General features: G+C 43.1%; 1 protein-coding gene, 1 long non-coding RNA gene and 1 other non-coding gene across 4 annotated transcripts in view; 1 reads left to right on the top strand and 2 right to left on the bottom strand.

Annotated features, from left to right (window-relative positions):
- The window catches only part of MYO5B (myosin VB), a 353,047-nt gene extending 350,347 nt beyond the window's left edge, over positions 1-2,700 (top strand). For both annotated transcript variants that reach the window (XM_045022478.1, XM_045022477.1), the window contains exon 39: positions 2,320-2,700. In XM_045022478.1, coding sequence (XP_044878413.1) covers positions 2,320-2,472 — 153 coding nt within the window. In that variant the 3' untranslated portion in view covers positions 2,473-2,700. The remainder of the gene's footprint in view (positions 1-2,319) is intronic.
- On the bottom strand, positions 510-24,188 carry LOC123373426. The gene is made up of 3 exons (XR_006580721.1): positions 23,558-24,188; positions 2,291-2,496; positions 510-1,497 (listed from the first exon to the last, which is right to left on the bottom strand). It is a non-coding gene; the product is annotated as an uncharacterized LOC123373426 (long non-coding RNA).
- Positions 24,189-26,930: 2,742 nt separating this feature from the next.
- On the bottom strand, positions 26,931-27,016 carry LOC123373463. Its single transcript, XR_006580744.1, has one exon.
- Between the last annotated feature and the right edge of the window lie 983 nt (positions 27,017-27,999).

Genomic DNA, 27,999 nt, shown 5'->3' with positions numbered 1-27,999 from the left:
TCTATGTAGGTACTTACATGGCCCTTATCAGTATAGCTGGGCGAATAATTATTTATCAGGTCCAAAAAACAAACAAAATAAATTTGGGTCTGCTCGAGTTTGGAAACTCTGAAAAACTTCGGTGAATTGAAAAAGTCTGTTTTGGGTTGAAGGAAACATTGTTTCTAGATATCTTTAAAAGGAGGAAGTAGGGGCCATGGTACCACCTCCCTTAGAAGCATTAATCTAGTAGTTAGGGCACTCTCCTGGGATGTGGGAGAGAGACATTCAGTTCCCTCCTAATCCTGATATAGAGAAGTGATTTGAACTTGGGTGCCCCACATTGCAGAAGAGTGCCCTAACCACTTGGCTGCATAGTCATTCTCAGGGCCGCCCAGGGGGGGAAGGGAGCAAGTGGGGCAATTTGCCCCGGGCCCTGCAGGGGCCCTGCGAGCCCTGGCCCGGCGGCAGTCCAGGTCTTCTGTGGCATTTCAGCGGCAGGGGGCCCTTCAGTGCTGCCGAAGACATGGAGCAACTGAAGGGCCCCCCACCGCTGAAATGCCGCCGAGGACACAGACCGCCATCGAGTGAATACAAGCGCTGCAGCTCCCCCCCATTTGCCTCAGGCCCCCGAATCCTCTGGGCAGCCGTGGTCATTCTCACTCTCTGTCTTTGTCCCAACCTCCAATGACTAATTAGTTATACAAAGTGGAACCACTTCAACAGTAGAGACTGAGAAAAACCCACTCCAGATGATCCAATAGCCCCAGGAGTAAGGGAACTTTTCTGCTGTATGTGAGATCCAAGTTTAAATCCCTTCTTCAGATCAGACAGAGGGGGGCAATTGAACCTGACTCCTATTCCATATCTTAGGTGAGTGCGCTGAGCTAAACTTTACAAGGCAGGCACTACCACTGTCTCATCCTCCAGCCATTTTGTGAATGGCATCTCAATCCTGAAAACAAAGATTTTGGCTGAAACTATTCAGCAATTTCATGTCAAATTTGCAATGTTTTCATTTTCTGTTCACCAAAAAAAAAAAATTGCCCAGTTCTACTTATCGGTATAGTATCTGGGCACTCAAGCGTTCATTTTCTCAATGAGACTACTCCTGCAAGTAAGGCTAGTAGGATACAGGAATGTAGGACATCACTGAAATGCAGCCTCTTCTGAGATGGAAGACAGCAATCAACTGCCACCCGGCATGCTTGAATGTCAAAAAGAGAAAGTAGGAAAATAGTAGCTAGTGTTTAACATTCTTCTCAGTCCTGCTGATGTGCTGGATAAAAGGACAAGCATGTTGCTGGTAGTGTATGCTGCTACACAAGAGAGTCATATTCAGTGTCCAGCTCCACTTTCTCACTCCTGGAGTTGAATGGGCAGCACTTTCCATCACTTTGTGGGAAGTTACAACTTGTGTTGCTCTGCTGCAAACTCCCTGGCTACTTATGCAGCATCATGGATGCATCTCCAGGGGGGAGGCCTGTTGACTGCTTGAAGGAAGATCACGGCAAAACACTGTAGAGGAGAAAGCGGGAGGAATTTTTGGAAAAGAAATACTGGGTGGATAACAAAATTCTGTATCGCCAGTGCTGACTTCTGATGACAGAAAAGAGAATGGGGCAAAATCTGGCCAGTGTAGGGCAAGTGGCATAATTGTCCCCAAGGAAGCACAAAACCATACTGGAAAAGAAGCAGCAATTTTTTTTTTTAGGGACTGCGTACAGGATCATACATTCAATACCGCCACCCCCGTAATTCCCAACTCTGGAATGTTCCTCTTTGGCGCCTGCCAGAGCGGGTCTAGCCAAACCAGACTAGGGAACATATTTCTGCCCATGCTTTTTTGACTGGCCACAGTGCTATGCCTAGCACCTGCCAGGATTTAAGCTTATGTTGATAACATTTCAATTACTTGGTGTATCTTTATTCCCTCTCCCCTAATCATAAAAAGTGCTGGTTAGTTTGTCATCTCTCTAAATCCTGTATCCTACATCACTCAGACATTCCATTTGGTCAGGCTCCAGTTACACACAATCAGTATTTAGAGAGATGTGTTTGAAACTTTATATTTGATATTCCTAAACATCAATATTGTATGTTGATTGGGGCAGGGATCACTCCATCTTTTATATTTGTCCAGCATGCTGTGCTCAAGAAATAAGTTTTCCCTCTTGGGATGAAACTGGAGCACATTTTTCCTGTATCCTTAGATCCTATACACACACTATCTCTCTTCAGACCTTTTATTGTGTTAAGTGTTGCAAATGCAAATAAAAAAAGCAATGATCGAGATGAAAAACACACTAACCTTTTATTTTTTCCACACAAACCTCATAGGCAAATTTGCAAGAGCGAAATGACCCTCCACAGCTGCTGTTAGACTACAAATATATGTTCCCAGTTTTGTTTCCGTTCAGCCCATCCTCCATAACCATGGACTCTATTCACATCCCTGCTTCTCTCAACTTGGAATTTCTCAATGAAGTCTGAAGAAAAGTCTTCAAACCGGTCCCCCTTCACCAGAGAATTCAAGCAAAAAAAAAAAAAAAAGATCTTTTTAATGTGGACCAAACAAGATTATGGAAGAACCAATACACAGTAATCAGTTAGTGCTAAACTTTATACTACATAAGACACTGATCTTGTATGTGATTTTTTTTTTGTAACTTGCAGCTCAAAATAAGAATACTTGAAATACAGAATTTTTTTACTGCTTGATTTCATGTTGAAATAGTGCAAAGCCCACAGCAGAGTCTCCAACAGATATGAACAGCAAACAATGGTAAATGGGAGATTGGTTAATTTGGTCTTCATAAGGGGCTATGAAGAAACTCCAGATAAAAATCAAAGTCAAAACACTGTCTTCAGAAAAACAATGGCATTGATAAGGTGGTTTGTACATATTAATGCATTTCCATACAGAGCTACAATTTCACATTTCTTCCTGTTGCTAGTCACTGTATCACAATGGTCAGTTCAGAAATATAAGTTGCAAAATGTGCAAATAAGTGTTCATCACACAGGTTAAGGTGACAGACTGAAAACTATGCTTGTTTTCACCAAGGTGGATTTTATTTGTCAGGAATTCTGACTTCCTGAAAGTCACCACTGCTCTCCAAACTTCATCCAATACGCCTTTATTTCTGTGCATGCTGCAGAGATGTGGCTAGAGATGGTCATTTGGACTTTCTCTCACCCACAAAATTGTGGTGATGGCCTCAAAGCTTTCTGGTGCAATAATCCAGGAGGTGAAAGGCTGTAGTCTCTCTCCCCCCCGGCAGTACTGGAAACTTGCATTCTAAAATCCACTCATGGCTTTACCCTATGCTTGTAGGAGTTAAGATACTGCCACATCCAGTAAAGACAAAGATGCTCTATGGGTTTTTAATACCTTACATAATTATGGAGGGCAGTAGCTGTTTCCGTGGGCTGATATAGCCAGTACCAGAATCCATGTAACAAAACTAGACCTACACCCAGGGCTGTCCGTAGGTGGGTTTCAGGCTGGAACCTAGGCACCGAGTTTCTAATCTGTCAAGGGGTGCTCCGCCCCCACTCCACCCCTTCCCCCTACTGCCTATTCCTGCCCCGCCTCTTCCCTGTCCAGTTTCACTCCTCTCCCCTCCCCCACAGTGCCTCCTGATGCCGTGAAATAACCGATCCACGGTAGGTGCAGGGGCAGGTACTGATCTGTGTGCAGGTGGCACTGGGGGGAGGGGGAGGTTCTGGTAGGGGGGCTGCCAGTGGCCGCTGCTTGCCTCATTTCCCACCCGTGCCCGCCCACCTGCCTCCTCATCCTCCTGCCTGCCGCTCACCTCCCCATTTGCCCTCTGACCCTGCTTGTCCTCCTGCCTCACCTCCCTACCCGCCGCCTCATGATTTTATGGACGCGTGGGACCAGGGCGGTTGCCCCGATTCACCACACCCAAGGAATGGCTCTGCCTGCGCCATTCTATAAGTTATGGCATTTTTCACATGTGTGGATAACACACGTAAACCCAGTCTAGTTAAATGAAGTTCCTGATCCTGCTCACACTGGGTGAAATCCTAGCCCTAATTAAGTCAGTGGAAAAACTCCAATTGACTTAGACAGGGTCAGAATTTTACCCATTGAATTCAATAGCAATACTTCTATTGACCAGTGGTGCAGCTTCAGGGCCTAAGCTAACAAAAGGAATACTAGCAATCATTTGTTTAATTCACAGTGTTTTAAAGCAAAAGAGAATGGGTAAGAAGTTGAATGACTAAGTCCATGTCTATACTAGCACTTATGTCGGCAAAACTTATGTTGCTGAGGGGTGTGAAAAAGACCTCCCTGAGCGACAAAGTTTGCTGGCATAAGCGTTCATGTGCACGGCGCTATGTTGGGAGGAGACGCTCTCCTGCTGACATAGCTACGGCCACTCACTGAGCTGGTTTTATTATATTGATAGGTGAGTGCTCTCCTGTTGGCATAACACAGCTAAGTAAGTGCTCTGACAGCAGCACAGCTGTATCAATAGTGTAAGTGTAGACATGGCCCAACTCAAAAATCCTAAAACTGTATTTTGATAACTCAAAGCACTCTAACAGAACATAGAAGTCAACAATAATCTTAAATTCCTATCAGAATAATGAATTAAAAACTGTCAAATACAAGAAGTTATCAGATAAAATCATTTGAATTGTGATCCAATAGGATTTTTTTGAAATCCTTATTAATATAAAAAGTTCCCTCTTCCTCACTATTCAGGAATTAAAATGGGTCTGCTATTCCTAAAGCATTTATTGACCATTCTCAGTACTTGCCAGAATCTATTTAATTCCCAGTAGTCCTAGGAAATGCTCTCCTCGCTAGAAGAAAATGGCATCTAAAGATAGACAGTGCCATATAACAGCAATGATTGTATTAATTTGTGATGGGGCATGTTTACAAATTATGACCTTTGCAGCTTTAAGGTCACAACACTTTTGCAGTTCTAACTTTCCATGCTGCAAAATGCAATGGGTAGATTTGTCGCTTGCAAAGACCCAATCTTTTGCAAATCATGAACATGTAGGCCTGTTCACTTCCATAATGGTCCTGCCTAAGAAAATCTTGATTTCTTTGCATTTACTGCTATGGTTCTTATAGTGTCTCAGCAGTTCCATGATGACAAAGTGCTTTTTAGAAAAACCTATCTGCATTTTTCAAACTATTTTTAGTTGCTGTAAATCATCTCCAAATAGCAAATTTATGATTAGGTATCCAATTATCCCAGAACATGAGAATCTCTTAGACATGCACTACACCCCAAACACAACATACCATGGTCACCTTTTATACAAGGAGTGTGTCTTGATATAGACATTATGTATATAATCTGTGTATATACACATACTATAATAGTCCTGTGTATGTATATTGCTATAAAAAGCAAACATTAAAGAAATGAGTGCTAGTAAGAGTTATATTGGACTATATCTACAGTAAAAGTGCATGCGCTCAAACAAAAGACTATGGTTTAGCATAGCTATTACCAGTGAAGGATATAATTAAGCCAATTCACCATGAAGGAGGAAACTTTTCCTAGACCCAGTGCCCATAATAGAGTATAGCAGAACATTTATTGCCTGTACAGTACCAGCACTACCTCCAAACTACACTCCTTGATCATGTGCATCTAATGTATGTATTCAGTAATGCCTTCATTTGCCTCCCATTTACAGTAGGAATCACACCACATGTTGGCTGCAGCTCAGAAAGCCCGCTTTCTTGCTCTTCTCCGTGTCAAATGCCTGTCTAAAGTAGTATTTTTTATTAGCTACCTCTTCCGCTACAATATTTCTTCAAAGCATATGTTAAATTTTTCAGTGCATTTTATTTTTTCAATTAAATCCTATGTTTCTCCTGCCGTGAACTCATCCTCATACTAAAGAAAAATAATCTAAAGCAAAACTTAGTCCTGTGAGACGGTTACACAGATGCTGTCCTCACAACTCATCTTATGCCAGCAGTTTCCTCTCAGGCTCTTCAGGTCTCTACCTCTCTCTAATGTTGTGAATTATTCACTGTATGACTCCAACAGGATTCACCAAACTTCATGCTTATCAATCAGACTAAATTAAAGGGAGCTGCAGAATCCTCTTCCACAATGGTCTTGTTACTAATCACAGGTGTAAAATGTGGTTAATGTTCTTCAAAGGGATAATGGTATTTCACTGGGAGCTGTAAGGAACTTAATTTATATGTATTATAAAAAGACTCTCTTACAAACCATTAGTATTGAAATAGATAGGAACTGGGTATTTAATGTTTTGATATGTAATAATTTAACTTATCCACTAAGCTGCATTTGGAAAAGGATTCTGCAGAAAATAACTTTAACGTACATGATCTTTTCTGTTAGCAATTTTTAAAATATCTGGTTTAATTCAGTTGTATGATCATGCTCAAATAGGCCTTTTTCCCTCAAAAATCTGCAATGTCTTTACATTAAAAAAAAATTCAAAAATGTTAAATGTAAAAGCACGGCTTTTGGAAAACTTTGCTTTTCAGATTTGTTTTAAGTATTGATGACTAAGATGAGCACTTTCCCACTGTGTGCCTTTAGCTGTTACTAAGATAACTGTGACTTCTCAATGTTTCTCTGAAAAAAGTGTTAAATTGTGGGAAAATTTTAATGTCATATCAAAGTCTGTAGATTCATAAGTTTGCTTATAAAGCATTACATTACACTGAGAAGATTTGCAAAAATGTTTTTAATCTCATCACATTTTTTTCCATGCATTGTATTTCTAAGGGAATGATTGGGACTAGCCTCTAATCTCCAAGGAAACGTATACTATATGTAATATAAAAATAATCAACACTGACTATAACCATAAACTTGACTTCATACATGCATTCTGTGCTATGTAGTCTGTGTTCAAGACACTTCCATAACATCCAGGACATAACTTCCAAAAGTTTTATTTTAGTTTGAAACTGGCTTCAGTTTCTTTTCAATTGTATTTTTGTAGCCGTTCCTGTTGATCTTTCACAGCTACTGTAAATTTACACTAAGAGTTTGGGGGAAAGGAACATCATCCATCAAAGCTCAAAACTGAATTGTGCAACCCTTGCTTGTGCAAAAAAATCCTCACTCAATTACATCACTGAATCCACTGGAATTAATCATAAGTGAGAATTTCTCACCTGAGCAAGGATAGCAAGATTGTATATATAGATCCTGCAACCATACACATAAATAACTTTGTGAGTAGTCCCATTGTAGTCAAGAGACCTGATTCTCCACTCTGTTAGCTGTAAGACCAATAATAGTGGAGAATCAAAACAATCTGACTGATCACATGAGTAAGTGTTCACAAGATTTCAACCCTCAATTTGTACAGCCCAAGTGAACTGCAAAAGGTTTAAGTGACATTAATGATAAAACACTTGTAATACTAGGTCATATTTCTTTCCCACTCAGGCTATTATCTGACTATGTAAACTTATTCTTGTCAGATTAAAATTGTTGCGGACAGTGTTGCAGAAGTAATATTTCTTAACTGCACTTAAATGTGCCAACATAATTAAAGTATATTACATGAACCTCCATAAACCTCCTCTTCCAACCTTATTGAATTACATATAGTACAACCATAACTGACAATTATTTTCTTTCTGAAATTATAGCAGAGTAAACATTAAAGTGAAACAATTTGGAAAATATTTTTCCCTTCAAGAGTATAGAATTTATTTTTTAAAAACTGCAAATGTCAGAAAATAGATCTTGAAACAAAACTGAAATTTAAACAAACTGTCCAAAAATGTGCTACAACAGTCCAAGTCCTATTTTTGTGTGTGAAGTCTCATTACCTTAACGAGCAGAAGGTGCAGCTGTTCTGAAGGAGTTTGAATGATATTCAGGGGGGTGAACCCTGAATGTAGATGAAATACTGCTGATAAAATATTTTTCCATTTTGAACAAATCTGTAAACGACACCTTTGTTTATAGGAAAATGCTTGTAATAGTTACTGTAATATTCAGCTGTGGATAAAAATTTGTGAAATAAATACTTTTGAATAAATTAAATTGTGACTTTTTGGACAAAACTGAAAATGTAATATTATTTTGCATTTCAACAATAGCTTCCCTCTTAATCCCAAAGCACTTCACAAACATTAAAATGATCAATCCTGACAGGCTTTTACTTATGACTATGGGCATCTAAGGGTCTGCTCCAAAGCCCAATGAAATTAATGGTAGTGACTTCAATAGGGTTTGAGTGCTGTACACTACTAACGAACATGTTAAGAACTGCCTGGTACTGAGCCTCAGTACTTCCCTGTAAAGTATCATCATCTTTAACCGAGGGAGCAAATGAAGCACAGAGAGATTAAGTGACTTACTCAAGACACTCAAGTGAGTGCTGGGAATAGAATCCAGGTGCATGTCACTCACCCCGACGCTTTTAACCACAAAACTCAACCTTCCTCTTCTCTTCAGAACATTGTTCCTATCAGAAATTTGGCTGGAAAGGTAACATGAGCCATTTGGGTACTCAGTCATTTCTATCCTTTGTGGTGGTAGGCCCAATTAGATAGCACAGGAGTAGGTGAGGGCAGAATTTGGCCTAGTATAATTAAGAAGGAAGAGGAAGTTACTCACCTGGTGCAGTCCGTCCTGCCTGCGCACACACCACTCCCCACCTGCCATGAGGCTAGCCAGCATGCGTGGGCATTTCTCCCTCAGTTCCGACTCGACTGTAGAGTCAACAAGTGGAACTCCGAAGTCAGAGGGCAGGAGGGAGGGTTGTGGAGCACCCACAGAGAGAGACATGTCGAAGAACATTGTTACTGCACAAGGTGAGTAACAACTTTGAGTAGTAGTGTCCCTATTGGAGCTCCAATGTAGGTGACTCCTGAGCAGTACCCACTGCTGGAGGCTGGGACTTTGGAGTCGAGTCTGATACAAATGATAGTACAGAGGCCCCGAATTGGGCATCTGAAGCCAAATCACTCAGAATGACATAGTGTTCTGGGAAGGTATTTGCAGATGCCTATGTAGTTGCTCTGCATCCCTCTGATACGGGGATACCCTTAGAGCAGGCATTTGATGAGAAGACCAACTTTGTGGAATGCGTGAGTATTGAAGATGGGGGTATTACCCCCTCATAATTGGTAGAGTTTAATACAGTTGGAGACCCACTTGAAGAGCCTCTGAGCTGAGATCACTGCATCTTTTGACCTTTACACAACTGAAAGGAAGAGCCTTAGAGATTTCCGGAAGGCTTTTGTCCTGTCTAAGTAGAAGGCCAAAGCTCTCCTCACATCGAGCGTATGGAGGATGGCCTCTCTGTTATCCGTATGAGGTTTTGGATAGAATGTTGGGAGTTGAATGAGTTGATTCATGTGAAATGCAGAAGTTATTTTGAGAGTGAACTTTGGGTGAAGCCTGAGTGTGACCTTCTCTGAGAAGAACACCGTAAAAGGGGGATGTACCTCAAAACTGCTATCTCCCCTATCCTTCTGGCAGAAGTGATGGTGATGAGGAATGCTGTCTTCCTGGAAAGGTGAGTTAACAAGCAAGTTCATGGGTTCAAATGGTGGTCTATTCAGACCTTTTAACACTAGGTTGAGGTGCCATTGCAGAGTGGGGGCCTGGGGTTGTGGGAAGAGGTTTGCTATACATTTTAGAAACCTCTTCATACCTGGGTGAGAGAAGATTGAGTAGCCTTCTACCTTCTGGCTACAATTGCTGTCATGTTAACCTTCACCAAGCTAATATAGAGACCAGATTTCTTTAGGGATAACAGATAGTCGAGGATCACCAGTAAGGTGGCTGAATTAGGGGTAATATCCTTGTGTTGGCACCATATCTGGAATCTCTTTCATTTTCTGTAGGTAGGTGTGACAAGTAGCACCATTCCTACTGTGCAATAGTACCTCCTGTACCACCTCCAAGCAGGATGCCTCTATGTGCTGGAACCATGAAGGAGCCACGCTTTGAGATGCAGGACCCAGGATTGTGGTGAAGGGTGCAACCCTTGTTTTATGATAGGAGGTAGGGACTGATTGGTAGGGTCACCGTGAACACAAGGCCAGCTGAGACAGGTAAGGGTACCATGTCTGACTGGGCCAGGTGCGGGCAATCAAAATGGTATTTGCTTTTTCCCTTTTTATCTTCAACAAAACCTCATTACAGGGATTCACAGACCTCTTGTTACCAGACTTTAGTAACTGGCTCATTTCCTTGACGTAGAAGTTTGCAAGAATATCTCACTCCAGGACTCTGGAGGTTGAAGGGTCAACTCTATAAGCAGGAATTTTGGCCTTAACTCTCTGTCCTTCCTGGACTTGGGTTTTAGCTGCTGGCACCAACCACACTTTTGTAGATTGTGCTTCTCCCTAAGGCAGCGAATACACTGCTGGTGTCCGTCCATTACTGGGATGGAATGTTTGCAGCTAAGACACTTTTTGAAGCCTGGGGAGCCAAGCATGCCCTTGTGACTTGTCCGGGGGGGGAGGGCCGTAGGCGAGACCTTATTGTTGTTTTGTTTTCTTTTTTTCCGGCAACTAAAAACAAATGAGTACTAAAAGAAAGGGGCTTCAAAGGAGCAAAAAAAATTGCAAAACTATCAGGAGTTAACGTTCTGTGAATGGACCGCTCTCAGCTCCATCTCTAGCTTAGGGTGGCTGAGAAGGAACTGAGGGAGAAATGCCCGCGCATGCTGGCTAGACTCATGGCAGCCGAGGAGCTGCGAGTGTGCTGGCAGGATGGACTGCTATTGAAATTCTCTGATTGACAGCACAGGGGCGCGCGCACACCTATAGTGGAGCACCACTAGGGATACTACTCGAAGAAAAATACATTCCCAGGTGGAATTACTCTGTGCGCATGCATAAGAGCAAATTTAACAATACAGGTACTGGACAGACTAGATATGGGGTTCTCAAACTGGGGGTCGGGATCCCTCGGGGGGTCGCAAGGTTATTACATGGGGGGTCACGAGCTGTCAGCCTCCACTCCAAACCCTGCTTTGCCTCCAGCATCTATAATGGTGTTTATAAATTAAAAACACTTTTTATATATTTGGTCACACTCTGAGGCTTGCTATGTGAAAGAGGTCACCAGCACAAAAGTTTGAGAACCACTGGACTAGATGAAGTGAAAGGGGGAGGGACTAGATCAGAGGTTCCCAAACTATGGTCTGTGGAGCTTTGCAGATCACCTAAAGAGAGTGCCTGATCAAATAGCACTGTCATGTCTCCCTGTGTTAATCTGACAGAAACTGAACCAATGAGAGAGGGAGATGAAATGATGAGCAAAGAAAATTTTTTCCCCGAAAGGGACAAACCACATGTTGCTCTAAAGACAGCTGAAAAACGCATCAGTACTTTCCTGATACGACTCTCTTATATAACCAATTGATGTGGCTACCATAGAGATCATGAATGGGAGAGTGTCTGAGACAATGTGTATAATAAATAATACTCTATTATTAGAACTTCGGGAACACCGGGCCAGGACAACTGAAAATGATTTCCAGTCTTAGCTAGAACACATGGAAATACGTAACTGCATGTTTTGCACCAGTATCGTCACTCGGGAAGCCCCTGACAGTTTTAAAGAGCCATTCCACTACTTCGATCTTTGGAAAGCAGATCTTACTCTTGAGAATGTCTGTCTGTTAAATTGCAATAAGTATTAAACCCACCACCCTCCTTACTGAAATTCTACAAATATTCCTTGGAAAAATAGGCATTAGTACCGCAAACTAGCACTCTTATTAGGCTTATGGATAACACTGAGGGCAGACACTATAATCATTGACTTTGGACCTTTAAAGCAGGAACCCCGTGGGAGGGGTATAACCAGTACAAGTGGTGCTGTTTACCTAATCTTTGTACACTCTAGCTTACTGTATTTGCTTTTCAAATAGCGAATTACTCGGTTTATCAGTCAAAATCCTTCCTGAAAGGAGTGCAAGAAAAAGGAGCCCTTTCCCATTTGCACATGACAAGAATGGTACTCTGAACCATATTGGCAAAGTACTTGACCAGCTAAAATATTATTTTTAATTAAACTCTGAGGATCTCTTATTCTTAAAAAATTATTCAGGCCATTTGAGGTATAAGGAGTTAAACAAAATTCTCATTTGCCCGTGTTCAGAATCATTTAGCATGTTCCACATTCATTTCCTATGCACACTGCCCAGCTCAGATTATTGTTCTTCATCAAGATAGATCATGAAGCTGAACTTTAAATCCAAGCTCTCCCAGAATTTGGAGCTATACAAATCTGAGGGTTTGTCCGGAATAGAGACTAAGGTCAGCTACTCAATTAGGCTACTGAGCTGAATTTACCCAGAAGTTCAGAAATATATGGAGCGGAAGTGTAGGTTCATGCCCAGCTCTAGTTCCTGGAAAAAGCAATCTGCATGCATGCTGTGTGGGGATTACATGGTTACTAAAAAGCGACAGAGTCCTGTGGCACCTTATAGACTAGGCCCGCACAACTCGTAAAGCGGCGAGGGCCACATTCCTCCAAAGAAAACAGCCGAGGGCCGAAACCTCCCAGCCCCACAGAAACACCCCGCCCCAGGGCCGTTCAGTATAGACTAACAGAGGTATTGGAGCATGAGCTTTCGTGGGTGAATACCCACTTTGTCAGACGCATGTCACTAAAACATCCACGGTTAGAGTAGGTAGTATAAACATTGGGAAGGAAAATAAACCTTGTTTCAGGGCATAAACCAATCTCATAGCATTATGAAGAAAACTTCCCCTATGAACACATTTCATATTTGTCCTGGGGGAGAAGCTCTATGCAAAGAAGCCCTGTCTTGTGAGGGTCTCCAATGCCTTCCCCACCATTGCTTGTACCTGTTAAAAGTCCGTATTGGCAACATAAAGAGCCCCACCCAAAATAGCCACCAGTTGCCCCCATCATTTAAAGCATCAAAGCATGTGACCCTGCTCACACCAGGTCTAATCAGAACACTTGAATTTTGTGGATCCCCAGACAAGCTTGCTCTCTCCCCTCTGCAGGTCAGATGACTACTCCCACGGGTTGTGCTTCTCTTCACAGCCTTACAGTCCAGCTTCTCTCTCCCCCACCTTCCCACCAAGTCCAATCACTAGCTCATGTCGTACCTCAGCCTTTAGGGGTCTGTATATCAGATTTCTCCCTGCTCTGACTCCAGATATGCCAGCTCTCACGAATTGATCATGAGAGTCGTGATTTCTCAGTAAAATTAAGCCTCTCTCATGATCACACAATAGAAATCTCAAATGTCAGGATTTTTTTTCACCCACCACACAAATGTGTTTCCAGTCAAACAGGAATCCCCACCCCGCAAACAAAGCAATGAGGTTTCTCCACCAGCAGTTAATGCCAAAGTACTTTGAAAGACATGTGAATTCAGTTACATACCAGATAAACAAAGCTATTAAGCTAACAAGAGACCTCATAGCTACATCCCAGCAGGGCAGAGAAACTTCACAGAAGTGGAGAGGGCCAACCCTCAAATAAGCAATTGAATCAACTGGGGAAAAAACCCTGATCTTTGAGAGCTCTAAAAGTGAGGCTTAATTTTATTTAGAAAATCCTGTCAGCCACTCCAGGTGCAGCCAGCGCTCCAGCTGTCAGCGCCAGGTGGCTGCTCCTCTGCCAGTCTGGGAAGTGGGAGATGGAACCCCGCTGAACCCCTCAAGGCCTGGGGAGGATGAGGAACCCTAAGGAGCAGAAATGAGGCTGGGGGCTGAAGTGAGGAGGGTCAGGGGGCTATATTGATGGTGGGTTCTGAACAGGTTGAGTGAGCGCTGGGAGAGTGAACTGAGGGTAGTGGAGATCAATAGGATATGGGGGCTGAACTGATGGGGTGGTGAGTATGGGGGGGCTGGGGCACTGAACTAAGAGGGGGGCTGATTTGAGGGGGGTTGGGTGGGGAGAGAACTGAGACGGGGACTAGGAGATTGGATTAATTGCAAGGCAGGAGACGGGCAGTTATGGGAGTGAGAGAGGCCAAAAATCACCTTATCCAGTACATGTGGGAGAGTGGACAACACTAACTGTCACATGTACACATGCTGGGAATGGGCAGGGGGAGTTCAAAAATCAAGAGACTGATCTAAAAAAACCACAATTTTGTTTTTAATGTCATGATTTTGGGGCCAATCTCATGATTTTTGATTTCCTGAAGTTGGCAATATTGTGACTTCTTCATTAACTCCTCATCCTCACCTCCTGCTCCAGCCCTTATGTTTAACAGGCAGCAACAGGACCATTAAATGTAGGAATTACGTAAGCCGCTGTATCCCTCTTCCCTCAGATCATGCCGTATCCTGGGACTGGGGGTACATCTTGTCCCTGTGGCACCTCCTACCATCACTAGTAATCATGGCTGTGGGCCTGAAGCCACCTGGAGCCTTAGTGCTTGCCACCACCTATAATCACACCTGCTGGAGCACTCTGTTGCTTCCAGCCTTTGACTACCTTTGATAATCAGGGTCCAGGCACCCTAAGGGGAGAACAGAGGGTCTGAACCCCAAATAATAATCAATTGAATCAACTGGCTATATACAATGATATGGTGTATAAATATATTTGAAGCAAGGTCTTTTATGAAAGCTTGTAATGTTCTGAACTTGATGGACATGAGGAGATATGTAGACAGGCTATGGTTACAAATGTATGGATGTATAGATGTATAGAACATTGTAATTGTAACTAGGCTGCAACTACAGCATCACCTCCCAATAGGCGGTCGAGTAATCCGGCAAGGAGGGTCAACTCCCAGGCTAGTTGTTTACACACAACTAACTATAAGGATTAGCATTGTACTACCTACGGAAAGACAATGGTGGACCATAGAAACTGAAAAGAAAACCCCCTGGATCCTATTCACAGCATGTGATGTACCTCACCCCACTGTACTAAATGCCCAAATATAAACTATGTGGGTGAAACCAAACAATCATTATGCTCTCCAATGAGCTCTCAGAAAAATGATAAAAGACAAACAGCATATCACTGTAGATGAACACATTTCACAAAATGATCACTCTGTATATGATCTCTCAGTACTTATTCTCAAAGGAAATCTGCAAAAACCTGCACAACACCTTCAAAAGACAAGCCGAGCAGCTTAAATTTATAACTTTGCTAGACACTAAAAATCATGGTCTTAATAACGACATTAGATTTTTGGCTTTTTACAACAATCTCTAACCAAGGGCTCCTGAGGTCCCGTCCTCGGCCAAGCTGGAGCGGGGCCAGGGAGCCTGTCCTCACCCCTGCGTGCCCCCCTGGGCTCTCCACCTGGCCGAGGGCAGGTGGAGGGTCCATGACTCCATGGCTCCTCACAGATGCCCGCACGGCTCTTACCGTGGCCAGACTGCAGCTGGCTGGAGCCAGGTTGGGGAGAGCCACATGGGCAGCTGTGGAGTTGTGGGTTCTCCACCTGCTCTCAGACAGGCAGGGAGTCCGAGGGGCGGAGACAGAAGCTGGGGGTTGCTCTCAGCCCCTCCACACACACACCCTGGGCAAGTGGAGGGTCTGCTGCAGCTCCCCCCCCCCCACCACCAACTGCCCAGGCTTCCTGGCTGGGTTCTACACTGGCCTGGCCAGAGGGTGGGGCCTTAGGGGGAAGAGGAAGGGAAAGGGGTGGGGTTCGCTCAGGTGAAAAGTGGATGTTCATAGCAATACCCTTGTAAAGGATAATGGGGGAGGCTTTTATGGAAAAAGGTAGAATATTTATGGTCTTCATTTATTCACTCTAATTTATGGTTTCGTGTGCCAGTAAAACATTTTAATCTTTTTAGAAGGTCTCTTTCTATAAGTCTATAATATATAACTAAACTATTGTTATATGTAAAGTAAATAAGGTTTCAAAATGTTTCAGAAGCTTTATTTAAAATTAAATTAAAATGCAGAGCCCCCCAGACCTGTGGCCAGGACCCAGGCAGTGTGAGTGCCACTGAAAATCAGCTCACATGCCGCCTTCGGCACGTGTGCCATAGGTTGCCTACCCCTGCTGTAGACACTACCTACTTTGACAGTAGGGTTTCTCCTGTCAGTGTAGGTAATCCACCTCCCTGAGAGGCAGTGTATAGGTTGACAGAAGAATTCTTCCATCCACCGAGCACTGTCTACTCCACGAGTTAGGTTGGCATAGCTACCTCTCTCTCGGGTGTGGATTTTTCACACCCCTGAGGGACATAGCTATGCTGGTGTAATTTCCTAGTGTAGATCTGACTTCAGACAGCCCCTGGGCTTCCCCAGTTGTTCTAGTCTCAAAGAACAACCATACAGTACGGTTTTATGTGGATTACAGAAAATGTAGGCCTGGTCTACACCAGGACATTAGGTCGGTGTATGTTGCAGCGCAGGCGGACCTGGACATATGCTCAACAGTCAGTATGATTGGATAGCAGAGTCAATTTATTTCTCTCCAGCATACATCTTTATACTCTTGAAGCAGGCAAGCAAGCAATTGCTAATTGGTTAACAAAATACACACAAGCACTGCTATAACTTCATAGGGTAACATCATCCTAGACAGCCTTCTAATTTATTATCCTATTATTGCCTGCTAGAGAGAAGTTAGCCAAGGCCAACTTCTCATAACAAAACTCACAACCTAATTAACCCAACCTAAAAACCTAAACATCTCAAACTTCCCACACTCTCGTGCACAACAATCCCACACCTCCCCACTTTTCTCATAATAAAAAAGGGAAGGCACAGCAAAACATTCCCAGCTCATAGCATCACATTACTACAATCTATTACACAGCAAAACTAAAAGCAAATTTAAACACCAGCTGCCTAACTAAACCGTAACAATATCTTCCGCAGTGCTCTGCTCTCACCTATCACATCCCCCCTCCAGGTGATGCAAGTGGCCCAAGGGGCCAGGAGGGTTCTGCCAATGTGCAAACAGCCACAAAGCAGATTTCCAATAAGGGCTTCCACTGCAGCAACATAGGGCAAGCAAAAGGCCGTAGTATTTATGGCACTCTGCGCCAAAATCAGCCAAGGCCGGACCCACTTCGCCGGAATCCACCTTGCTTACTAAATTCCCATTTCCCATGCAACTTATCTGATCCCAGTTAGGCCACCTGGCATTTGCCTCGCTCTGGCAGTTCCCTACTTTCTCATAACAACTTTATCTCATCCCTCTGTTCTTGTGACCACGCTGCTGTAATTTTCCACCAAGGCAGCATAGGGAAGATGCAACCGGACATCTCCCCCCTATTCTTAAACACACAAAAAATTAAAAACATCCAATAAACTACACCAAACTTATAACAAAAGGCATACAAACAAAACAAAAAAATTAATATACCTTATGCTACAAAGCTCACCTATAACCATGCAATTCATAACATACAACACCAACAACATCAAACAAAACAAAACATAAAACATCAAAATACAACAACAACAACAAAACAATAAATTCTGCAGGATTCCCCCATACTCTATTGCACACCAAATTGTGACAAATTTCTGTTACCAATTCATCCCTCATATGTCAGGCGATCAAACTGACATTGAGGGAGGGGGGGTCCTAGAAAAAACACAACATAAACCACATAAAAATCTTAACACAACAATCATTCTGGCCAGAAACAAACATCACAAACAAAACATAAAACACATAACATAAATTTAACTCTATAAATAAATGCATGGTACATTAAATGCTATGCAGCTAGCATCAATTTTCTTAATATCTAAAAAACAAAAACAAATCTACCCCTACTGGGCAATCAATCATTACATAAAATATACAAATACCCTATATAGCTTGCAGGCAAAACAAAAAAATTACTTCATCAATTAAAGCATTTACAATAATACAATTGCTTCCTAGCTTACTTCTAAAATTCAAAGCTAATCACAGCGTAAAATTTCTTACCACATACATGCCTATAAAACCTACTACAAGCTCAATTACATAGCACTATATACATTCTGCCGCTAATACAACAAAATTATTCATAGCCAAACAATTATAAACTAATTTCTTTGCCTAAATTCATTTACAAAAACATCAAAAACTTTTCTCTAGCATCTTTACAAAATTCAGCTGCTATTCCCTCTAGCAACCACAAAATTAACTTCTCACTTCTCTAAAAAATCACTAGCTTATTTTCCAACAACCACTAATTAACTCAAAACACCATTCCAAACATCCCCCTGAATATTTGAAATTCCCAAGCTCCTTTCCATAGCCTGGCCGCCTGGGCCCGATCCTTTTTTCCTCTTCAGATTCTCTGTCTGTTGCGTGCCTGCCTGGGCCCGATCCTTTTTTCCTCTTGCTAAACCGTTCCTTACATAAACACCAACTCATTCCACTATCAATTTAGCTAGGAGGGTGTACTTCTTAACTAGCCCCCATACTCTATTGCAAGCAATTATCTATACTTTCCCACCATGGGGGCTACATTCTCATGCATATAACTTTAATTACAACATCTGCATTCAGCCTATCTATTTTAAATATAGGCTACATCTAATATCAAGCAGTCTACAACAGCCAATAATCAGCACATAACACAAAATCTGCAAAAATCTAATAAGGCTAACAAAAGCACTTTACATAAAGGTGCTTTGAATCACATAAATTCAAAGCCATTCTCCCAAATTACCTAAATTTATGCCAAAACAACCCACAACTCCCCCCTTGAGAATACTCAACAAACCTTTTGGCTGAGTTTTCTCAAAACTTTAAAAACAACAAACAATTAAACTCTAAAAAACTGGGATTAGTAATGGGGGGGGGGGTAATATCATTACAATCCAATTAGGGAGGGCAACATATGCTAAAAATTTTATCCAAAACACAGGGCACAGCCTGTAAAATAAATCCCAAAATCCAATTAATATCACATTTCTCAGCAGGAGTCCCAAATTTCTTCCTGCCAGTGTACAATTCTTTGTCTCTTCACCAGGATCAGTTCTCAATGTCTTTTTAGTCAGGAATTTCTGGACTTTGGCAATGTCAATACTGTGAGTGTTTTTTCTCCTTTTTCACCACCGTCGTGGTTCAGCTTCTACGGGGGAAATAGTCAAAACGTGGGGGCTGCAGCGGACAAGGGAGAGATTAGCCAGCACGTTACCTTGTCCTTTATTGCTGCTGTTTAAAAGCACAATAAAACTAAAAAAAAATTAGGCCAATCATCAGTAGGAAAATTCTCCTGATATAAAGGGGTCTTTTGCAATAAAAATCATGGGTCCAGGCAGTCAGTCTCCTGGTTGCAAAAATGGCAGGGCTGCTAGAATCTTTGGGCAGCTCTTCCATACCTGTGAAAGGAGACAGCTAACACATTCCATTAGTGCCTGGCAGGATTTTGCAGCTTTCATTAGCTTTTTTGGGCGGTTTTTCAGCTCTCACTAGTCTGAGCTGTGAGCAATATGTCCTTGACCGGGGCCAAAAAGAAAAAAAATGAGCTGTCTTCGATTAACTCATGCTGTTCTTTTACTTTCCCTGCTTGGCTTCTTTTAAACTGTAAATCCTGTGTCAGAACACCCAGCTGTTGCTGCTCATACCGGAGAAGCACAACGGTTTTCCCGGCACTGTCCCAGGCTCAAACCAGCCAGTGTAGGACGCCTTCTCCAGGCTCCTGCCAAAACAACTTGCTTGCTTGTAGGTCCAAACGACCTCCGGGGCCACGGCACGAGCCTCTGCCTGCGCCGTGCACTCCAACATCTTCCCGTCCAGGGCTCGATTCCAGCGGAGCACCTCCTCGTCCTGTGCCCGAAGGCCGGTCAGGAGGAGCCTCCACAACTCCCCCTCTCTTCTTAATAAGTAAGATAGTGCAGCAGGGGAGATTCTTTTCCCCTGTCGGTTCATAATGTACAACAAAGGCTTCTGTGTTATCTTTTCTTCAGCTGATACAGCGGTACTCACGTTAGCTGCTCTGCCCTTATCCACTGCGGCTTATAGCCGCCCTTCTCCTCCGCGGCTTGTAGCCGCCGCTTATCTCCGCGACTTATAGCCGCCCCTCTCCTCCGCGGCTTATAGCCGCTCTCCTCAGGGCTCAGGTGCGTCTCTCTTTTCGGACGCTCGCGGGCTTCTCCGGCACTCCCCGCCGCAGCTCCTCCCCGCCTCTGGGCTCAGGCTCCCAGCCACTCGCCTCTGGGCTCAGGCTCCCGACACTATCATCATTCGATACGAATCACGTCGGGGTCCGGGGGCTTCCCAAGCACTCCCCGCCGCGGCTCCCAGCCGCCCGCCTCTGGGCTCAGGCTCCTGGCCGTTCGCCTCTGGGCTCAGGCTCCCGACACTATCATCACTCGATACGAGTCACGTCGGATAAGCACTCCCCGCCTCTGGGCTCAGGCTCCTGGCCGTTCGCCTCTGGGCTTCTCCGCCTGGGTCAGGCCACCGACACTTTCATTCGATACGAATCACGTCGGGGTCACCATTTGTTGCAGCGCAGGCGGACCTGGACATATGCTCAACAGTCAGTATGATTGGATAGCAGAGTCAATTTATTTCTCTCCAGCATACATCTTTATACTCTTGAAGCAGGCAAGCAAGCAATTGCTAATTGGTTAACAAAATACACACAAGCACTGCTATAACTTCATAGGGTAACATCATCCTAGACAGCCTTCTAATTTATTATCCTATTATTGCCTGCTAGAGAGAAGTTAGCCAAGGCCAACTTCTCATAACAAAACTCACAACCTAATTAACCCAACCTAAAAATCTAAACATCTCAAACTTCCCACACTCTCATGCACAACAATCCCACAGGTGTACATTGCGCAGCAGTGTGAAAAATCCATAGCTGAGTGACACAGTTAAACCAATCTAACTCCGGTGTAGACAGCACTAGGTCAACAGGAGAATTTTCCCATCAACCTAGCTACTGACTCTCAGGGAGGTGCACTAGGTCAGCGTAGGAGGGAGTGTCTTCACTGAAGCACTACAGCAGGGAAGCTGCACCACTGCAGCATTTTAAGCGTACACAAGCCCTGAATGTGGTTACAGTCCCAGATGCTTGCCCTATGCCTCATGTGGATAATGTGTTAGATAGATGTAGCAGAACTAAACATTTAACTACTTTAGATTTAACTAAGGGACAACTGGCAAATTCCTTTGAAAAGAGTCACACAAAAAGTCTCCATTCATTACTAATTTTGGACTTTTTGAGTTTAAGGTACTAAATTCTGGATAAATTAAAGCAGGAGCCACATTTCAGAGGCTGGTTAATCAGGTACTATATGGATTCAAGGACACTACTCTCAGCTACATAGACAATATTGGTATATTGAGCAATACCTAGGAGGAACACAAAACACATGTGGGGAAGATATTGAAAAGCCTCAAGGAGGGAGGCAGGCTGCATAGTCAAGGTGTCAACATGTACAGTAGAGGCAGCAAAGATCCCTTACCTGCATCATTAGATGGGCAGAGGCCAAGTCTACCCATATCCCTTGAAAGCAGAAAGCTATTGTGAATTGGCTTGTCCCCAAAACTAAGAAACAGATTCAATCTTTTATAGATCTGGTTAACTATTATCGAAAAGCTGTGGGAGGTTTCAGTGACATTGTTGCTCCTATCGTGAGCCTTTGCCAGAAAACAAAACCAGAAAAAGTGGTTTGGTCAGACTCCTGTCAAAAGGGTTTTGAAACAGTGAAACAAATTTTCTCAAAGACACTCATTTTGGCCAGTCCAGATTTTAAGAAAATGTTTAAAATGTGCATTGATGCATTCAACAAAGGTCTCACAGCTATACTAATGCAGACTGGGGAGGACAACAAGAAACAACCCATTGCATTGCTGAGCAAAAAACTGTCTCCCACTGAACCACCATAATAGATAAGGAGTGTTATGGGCTGTGAAATAACTCAGTTCTGGTCTACGCTAGAAAATTAGATTGGCATAACTGTCACTCCCGGGTGTAAAAAATCCACAGCCCTGAGTGACATAGTTAAGCCGATTTAAGTCCCCACCTAGACATGATTAGATTGACCGAAGAATTCTTCCATTGACCTAGCCACAGCCACTCAGGGAGGTGGATTAACTACGCCAAAAGTGTAGATGTGTCTGCACTGAACCGCTGCAGCAGCACAGCTGTAGTGCTGCTGTACCATTTCAGGTGTAGACAAGCCCTCAGAACTTACCTGTTCAATAGGCGGTTCAGGGTATTAACAGACCACACACAGTACTGGTATAGCTACATAGAATGAGCATAGCTTTCCAATATGATATGGAGATTAAACGTATTGATGGGCTGGAGATAGCCAACACTCTGTCCAGAAAAGAGGGGACAGAGGTGAAGCTTATGTCATGGTCAGTGGCCAAAACTACAGCATCAAACTCTCAAGGGGGTGTGAGACTATCAGGGTCAAGACATACCAAGAGGAGAACAGAGGGTCTGAACCCCAAAGAATAAGCAATTGAATTAACTAGTTCCATAGAATATTAGAGTTGGAAGGGACCTCAGGAGGTCATCCAGTCCAACCTCCTGCTCAAAGCAGGACCAACACCCACTAAATCATCCCAGATAGGACTTGGTCAAGCCAGACCTTAAAAACCTCTAATGATGGAGATTCCACCACCTCCCTAGGTAACCCATTCCAGTGCTTCACTCCCTCTCCCCCACAGTGAAATAGTGTTTCCTAATATCCAACCTAGACCTCCAAAACTGCAACTTGAGACCATTGCTCCTTGTTCGGTCATCTGCCACCACTGAGAACAGCCAAACTCCATCCTCTTTGGAACCCCCCTTCAGGTAGTTGAAGGCTGTTATCAAATCTTCTCTTCTGTAGACTAAATAACCCCAGTTCCCTCAGCCTCTCCTCATAAGTCATGTGCCCCAGACCCCTAATAATTTTCATTGTCCTCCGCTGGACTCTCCAATTTGTCCACATCCCTTCTATAGTGGGGGACCAAAACTGGATGCAATACTCCAGGTGTGGCCTCACCAGTGCCAAACAGAGGGGAATAATCACTTCCCTTGATCTGCTGGCAATGCTTCTACTAATACAATCCAATATGCATTGTCCTTCTTGGCAACAAGGGCACACTGCTGACTCATATCCAGCTTCTTGTCCACTGTAATCCCCAGGTCCTTTTCTGCAGAACTGCTGCTTAGCCAGTCGGTCCCCAGCCTATAGCGGTGCATGGGATTCTTCCTTCCTAAGTGCAGGACTCTGCACTTGTCCTTGTTGAACCTCATCAGATTTCTTTTGGCCCAATCCTCCAATTTGTGTAGGTCACTCTGGACCCTATCCCTACCCTCCCATGTATCTCTCTCTCCCCATAATTTAGTGTCATCTGAATTTGCTGAGGATGCAATTAATCCCATCATCCAGATCATTAATAAAGCTGTTGAACAAAACCGGCCCCAGGACAGACCCCCTGTTGACCGAAACAGAGGCTAAGATTAAAGCGGCCCAGATTTTTCGGATTTAGGGTCGTCCCCTACCAGTATCTATCACTGGGGGGTTGTATTTTTACAGAAGACATTACGAAATAAAGGTACAACAGAGTTTATTAAAGGGAGGTAATGGCAAGAACCCCCAAAATAACCAAGTTGACAACAATCAGATAACAAAACAAGGCAGGCTGTAACAAGAGGGAACTATACGGACAAACACACAATGATTATAATACCATCTTTAGCAGCTTGAAGTACTGATGTCCTTTTTCTCCTTAGGTTGGTACGGCACGCCAGGACCACTGGATCCCCTGGATGGAAGAAGGATCTTAAAGGAGGGCCGGACGAGCGTCTTTCAGGTAAGTTGTTGAACTCCCCCTCTCTCTACCTGCGTCATCGTGCATGCAGTAAGCAAATCTTACAAAAGATGGATTAAGTGTGTGTGTGAATAATCCTCTACTTAAAGTAGTCCACGTGGGGCAAATGGCCTACCCTTGTCTGTTCTGCATTCTGCCACGCAGACGGGCAGCCCTGATCTGATCTGAACACCGCCTTATATAGACTTTTGGTTACTAGGTGGATTAGATGATTGACAGCCAGTGTCTTTCCCACCTAAACATGGAAAAGGCGCTAAATTGGAGTGGGGAGGGAACAAGAAGGCTCACAAACATGGATGCCTAGTTGTCCTTTAGAGGATCCAAGATGGCTTTAGAATTTCTACCTCTACACCCGCCTGGGGCACTCCGCTTGATACTGGCTGCCAACTAGACATCCAGCCATTGATCACTCCCATTGAGCCCGACAATCTAGCCAGCTTTCTATCCACCTTACAGTCCATTCATCCAATCCATACTTTTTTAACTTGCTGGCAAGAATACTGTGCGAGACCGTATCAAAAGCTTTGCTAAAGTCAAGATATATCACTTCCACCATTTTCCCCATATCCACAGTGCCAGTTATCTCATTATAGAAGGCAATCAGGTTGGTCAGGCATGACTTGCTCTTGGTGAATCCATGTTGACGGTTTCTGATCACCTTCCTCTCCTCCAAGTGCTTCAAAATGGCTCCGCAATCACATCGGCCAACTCCCTCAACACCTTGGATACCTTAGATACATACAATGGAAATATGTGAAGTAAGGTCTTTTATGAAAGCTTGTAATATTCTAAACTTGATCATTAGGAGATACGTACATACAGGCTGGTTATGAATGCATGCATGCATGTATATATGTGTAGAACACTGTAAATGTAACTAGAGTGCAATTACAGCATCACTTCACAACAGGAGAGTGAAGTAAACAGGCAGAGAGGGTCACCTTTCAGGCTAGTTGTTTACACAAAACTTACTGTAAGCACCTAGCATTGTACAACTTAAGGAAAGACAATGGTGGGCCATTAGCTAATGGAAAGAGGGAAAATGAAAAGAAAACCCCAGTCTTGGAAAATTAAGGGCTGGTCTAAACTAGGAATTTATATCGGTATAGCTACCTCTCTCAGGGGTATGAAAAATGTATACCCTAGAGAGATTTAGCTATACTGCCCTATCTCCCTATGTAGACAGCACTAGGTCCATGGAAGAATTCTTCCATCAACCTAGCTACCACCTCACGGGGAGGTGCATTAACTATGCTGACAGGAGAACCCCTCCCGTCAGTATATGTAGCATCACACTATAGCATTTTAAGTGGAGACATACCCTAAAGAAGGAGGGTATTGCTGCCGCCCATGAATTACTATAGTCTTAAGACTCTGTCTACACTACAGGTTACTTCAGTATAACTAATGTTGCTCAGGGATATAAATAATCCACACCGCTGAGCAACATAAATTACACGGACCTAAGTGCTGATGTAGACAGCGCTATGTCAGGGGGAGAGCTTCACCCCCTGATATAGCTACCATCTCTTGCAGAGGCAGGAGTTATTAAACTGACAGTTGGCTTAGAGCATCTCCACCACAAGTGTTACAGTGGCGCAGCTGTAAGTGCTGCACTGTAGATGTAGCCTGAGAGAGGGGGAAAAAAGCTCTGCAAACCCTGTAGGCTGTTTAAAGGGAAGGGGTTTGAAGTGAAGGTTATCTGGAAGAGCTACGAGGAACAACATCTAAGCAGGGTGCTGTTGTATGTGGAACACTGGATCCCCACTAAGACAGACGGGAATGCTGCAAAACTGTTCAGAGGCAACAGATAGCTAAGTTCCCTTTTCTAAAACAAGTTAATATTGAAGTGTAAAGTTTGAGATTGCATCTTTATTTATCTTCTGTGTAACCTGTTTGTGTTTTTCTTTACTATTTCATCTTTGAATTTATGATTTTTCTATTAAATAATTTTTTTGTTTACTTTTACCCCAGCCAGGGCTGTGCAAACTGTGTGGAGTGTGTGTGTCAAAGTGAACTGATAACTGAGGGCAGGTTTCACTCCTTTTTGGGGGTGATGAACTGGAGTGGAAAAGTCTGACTGGTAGTTAAAATTCAGGGAGGTGGATTTGGGGAGACTTGGGACCAGAAGCGCTAGTGGGGTCACGCTGCAAGGAGTAACTAGGTGGATGGAAGCCAGGGCTGAGATCTTTATGCTTGTAGGCAGGCTACGGGCGTCAAGAGGTCTGAGCCATAGCAACACAGCATTTAGGCACCCAAAGTTATAAGTCAGGCAGTGACAGAATCCCTTACTGGTCTGGGGGATCCCCAAAATGTCGATGCAGAGCCTTGATCCACACACGCAAACTTTTAATCCACTCTCTCTCTCAGCAACAAAATTGTATAGAATGGAGAATCTGGAAATTACTGCCCATCATATTATAAACTCTCTCAAAAGGGATGCAGTTTAAATTGTTTGTAAATAGCCTCATCATTAGCACCTTTCACTCAATCATCTCAAAGCATTTTACAGACCTCTATATGACACAGAGTGGGTACAGCAGACTCAGTTACGAACACGGAATGGAGGTTGTTCATAACTCTGAAATGTTCATAACTATGAACAAAACTTTATTGTTCTTTCAAAAGTTTAGAAACGAACCTTAACTTAGCACAGCTTTGAAACTTTACTATGCAGAAGAAAAACGCTTATTTTAACCATCTTAATTTAAATGAAACAAGCACAGAAAGTTTCTTTACATTGTCAAAAAAAATTTAATTTTCCCTTTTTTCATAGTATGTTTAATGCCATATTGTACTTGCTTATTTATGTATTTATTTGTCTCTGTTGCTGCCTGATTGTGTACTTTCATTTCCAAATGAGGTGTGTGGTTGACTGTTGAGTTCATAACTCTGGTGTTTGTAACTCTGAACTTCTACTGTAAGTATCATAAGTCCCATTTTACAGCTAGGGAAACTGAGACACAGATTTTGTGATGTGATTAAGGTCACAGAGAAAGTCAATGGTAGAGCCAGAAACTGAACCCAATAACTGCTGATTCCCGATCCCTTACTTTATCCTGTAAGCACAGATTCATTACAGAGGTGTCCTAAAATATTATTTTAATCTGTATCATTAATCAGCTGTATAAATCTTGATCCTGCAAAAAACACCAATGAGGTTCTGTGCAGGAGCCACCCATGTGGCTCCAGCTTCAGAACCAGGACATTTGTTGTTCTGGTCTCAGCTGCCTTTCTCAGCACAAATCTCATCATGTAGTTCTGCAGAACTCAGATTGCGCAGTGGGCTAATCATCACAGACCAGGGCTTAGTGAGCTCCACACTTTTTCTTTCCTGCCACCTTCATGCAAGATGTTCCCACCTGTCATTCTTCCAGCCACATTAGAACTAGGAGTAGAGTAGATTTTTATCAGTAAATGTTGGTGAATGTCAATTTCACTGTACAAACCAATTAAAATATTTCCATCTATGATCATTTAAATTTACAAATAGACAAAAGTAAAAAATGCTGCCTGAGAACTCAACTTGATTTAAGGATATTTACTTTGTATATTCTGATATGTGATGTTTTAACAGATATAAAGCTTTAACTTTTTAAAATTTAGTCTACTGTAATTAAATTATTGTCTGATTCCCCCCCCCCCAATAACTTTCTGCAACTGTGAAAATTTAAACTGTGTAAATTAGGGGGTGGGAGAAATTCTTAAAACCTGTAATTTTTATCTACTGAGAAAATTTAAAGCTATAAAAATAAAGAATGCTTAACAATAAACAAACACTGACATCCATCAAAATTATGAAAAAAATAAGAATCTAATTCTGACAAGCCTAATTATCTCTCACACCACATAAATCTTCTAACAGGGATTTCTACACAATAAAAACTTTATTTTAAAACCACCACCATATGATGTCATACATATGTGTATTTTAAAACACTTACCTGTCTATTTCTAGCTTTGAAGAGCAAAAGCCTCTTCCAAGGGGGTGGTGTGCTGAGGAATAGGAGCACCAGGGGCCGACATCACAAGTTTTCATGGAATTTCTTCCAAATTGTTCTGTTGGGGTCAGGGGTACCCCCGATGGAAAAGGCAGTAGGATCGATTGACAAACTCACAGACTCCAGGAGATCAGCGGGCCTGAGCAGCTCCGTGTCCCCAGCGCTCCCAGGACGCCTGCAGCTAGTCTCCTCCCTACGGAGTTGGGGGGCTGCCATTACAGGAGCATCCCCAATGTGCAAGGGATTTTTGTGTGTGTGTGTGCGCGCGCGCGCGCGGGAGGGGTGT

The sequence above is a fragment of the Mauremys mutica genome, chromosome 6, assembly GCF_020497125.1.
Source record: "Mauremys mutica isolate MM-2020 ecotype Southern chromosome 6, ASM2049712v1, whole genome shotgun sequence".
NCBI classification, from domain to species: Eukaryota; Metazoa; Chordata; order Testudines; family Geoemydidae; genus Mauremys; species Mauremys mutica.
The sequence above is the reverse complement of the archived record's forward strand: the minus strand, read 5'-3'. Positions and strand labels throughout refer to the sequence as shown.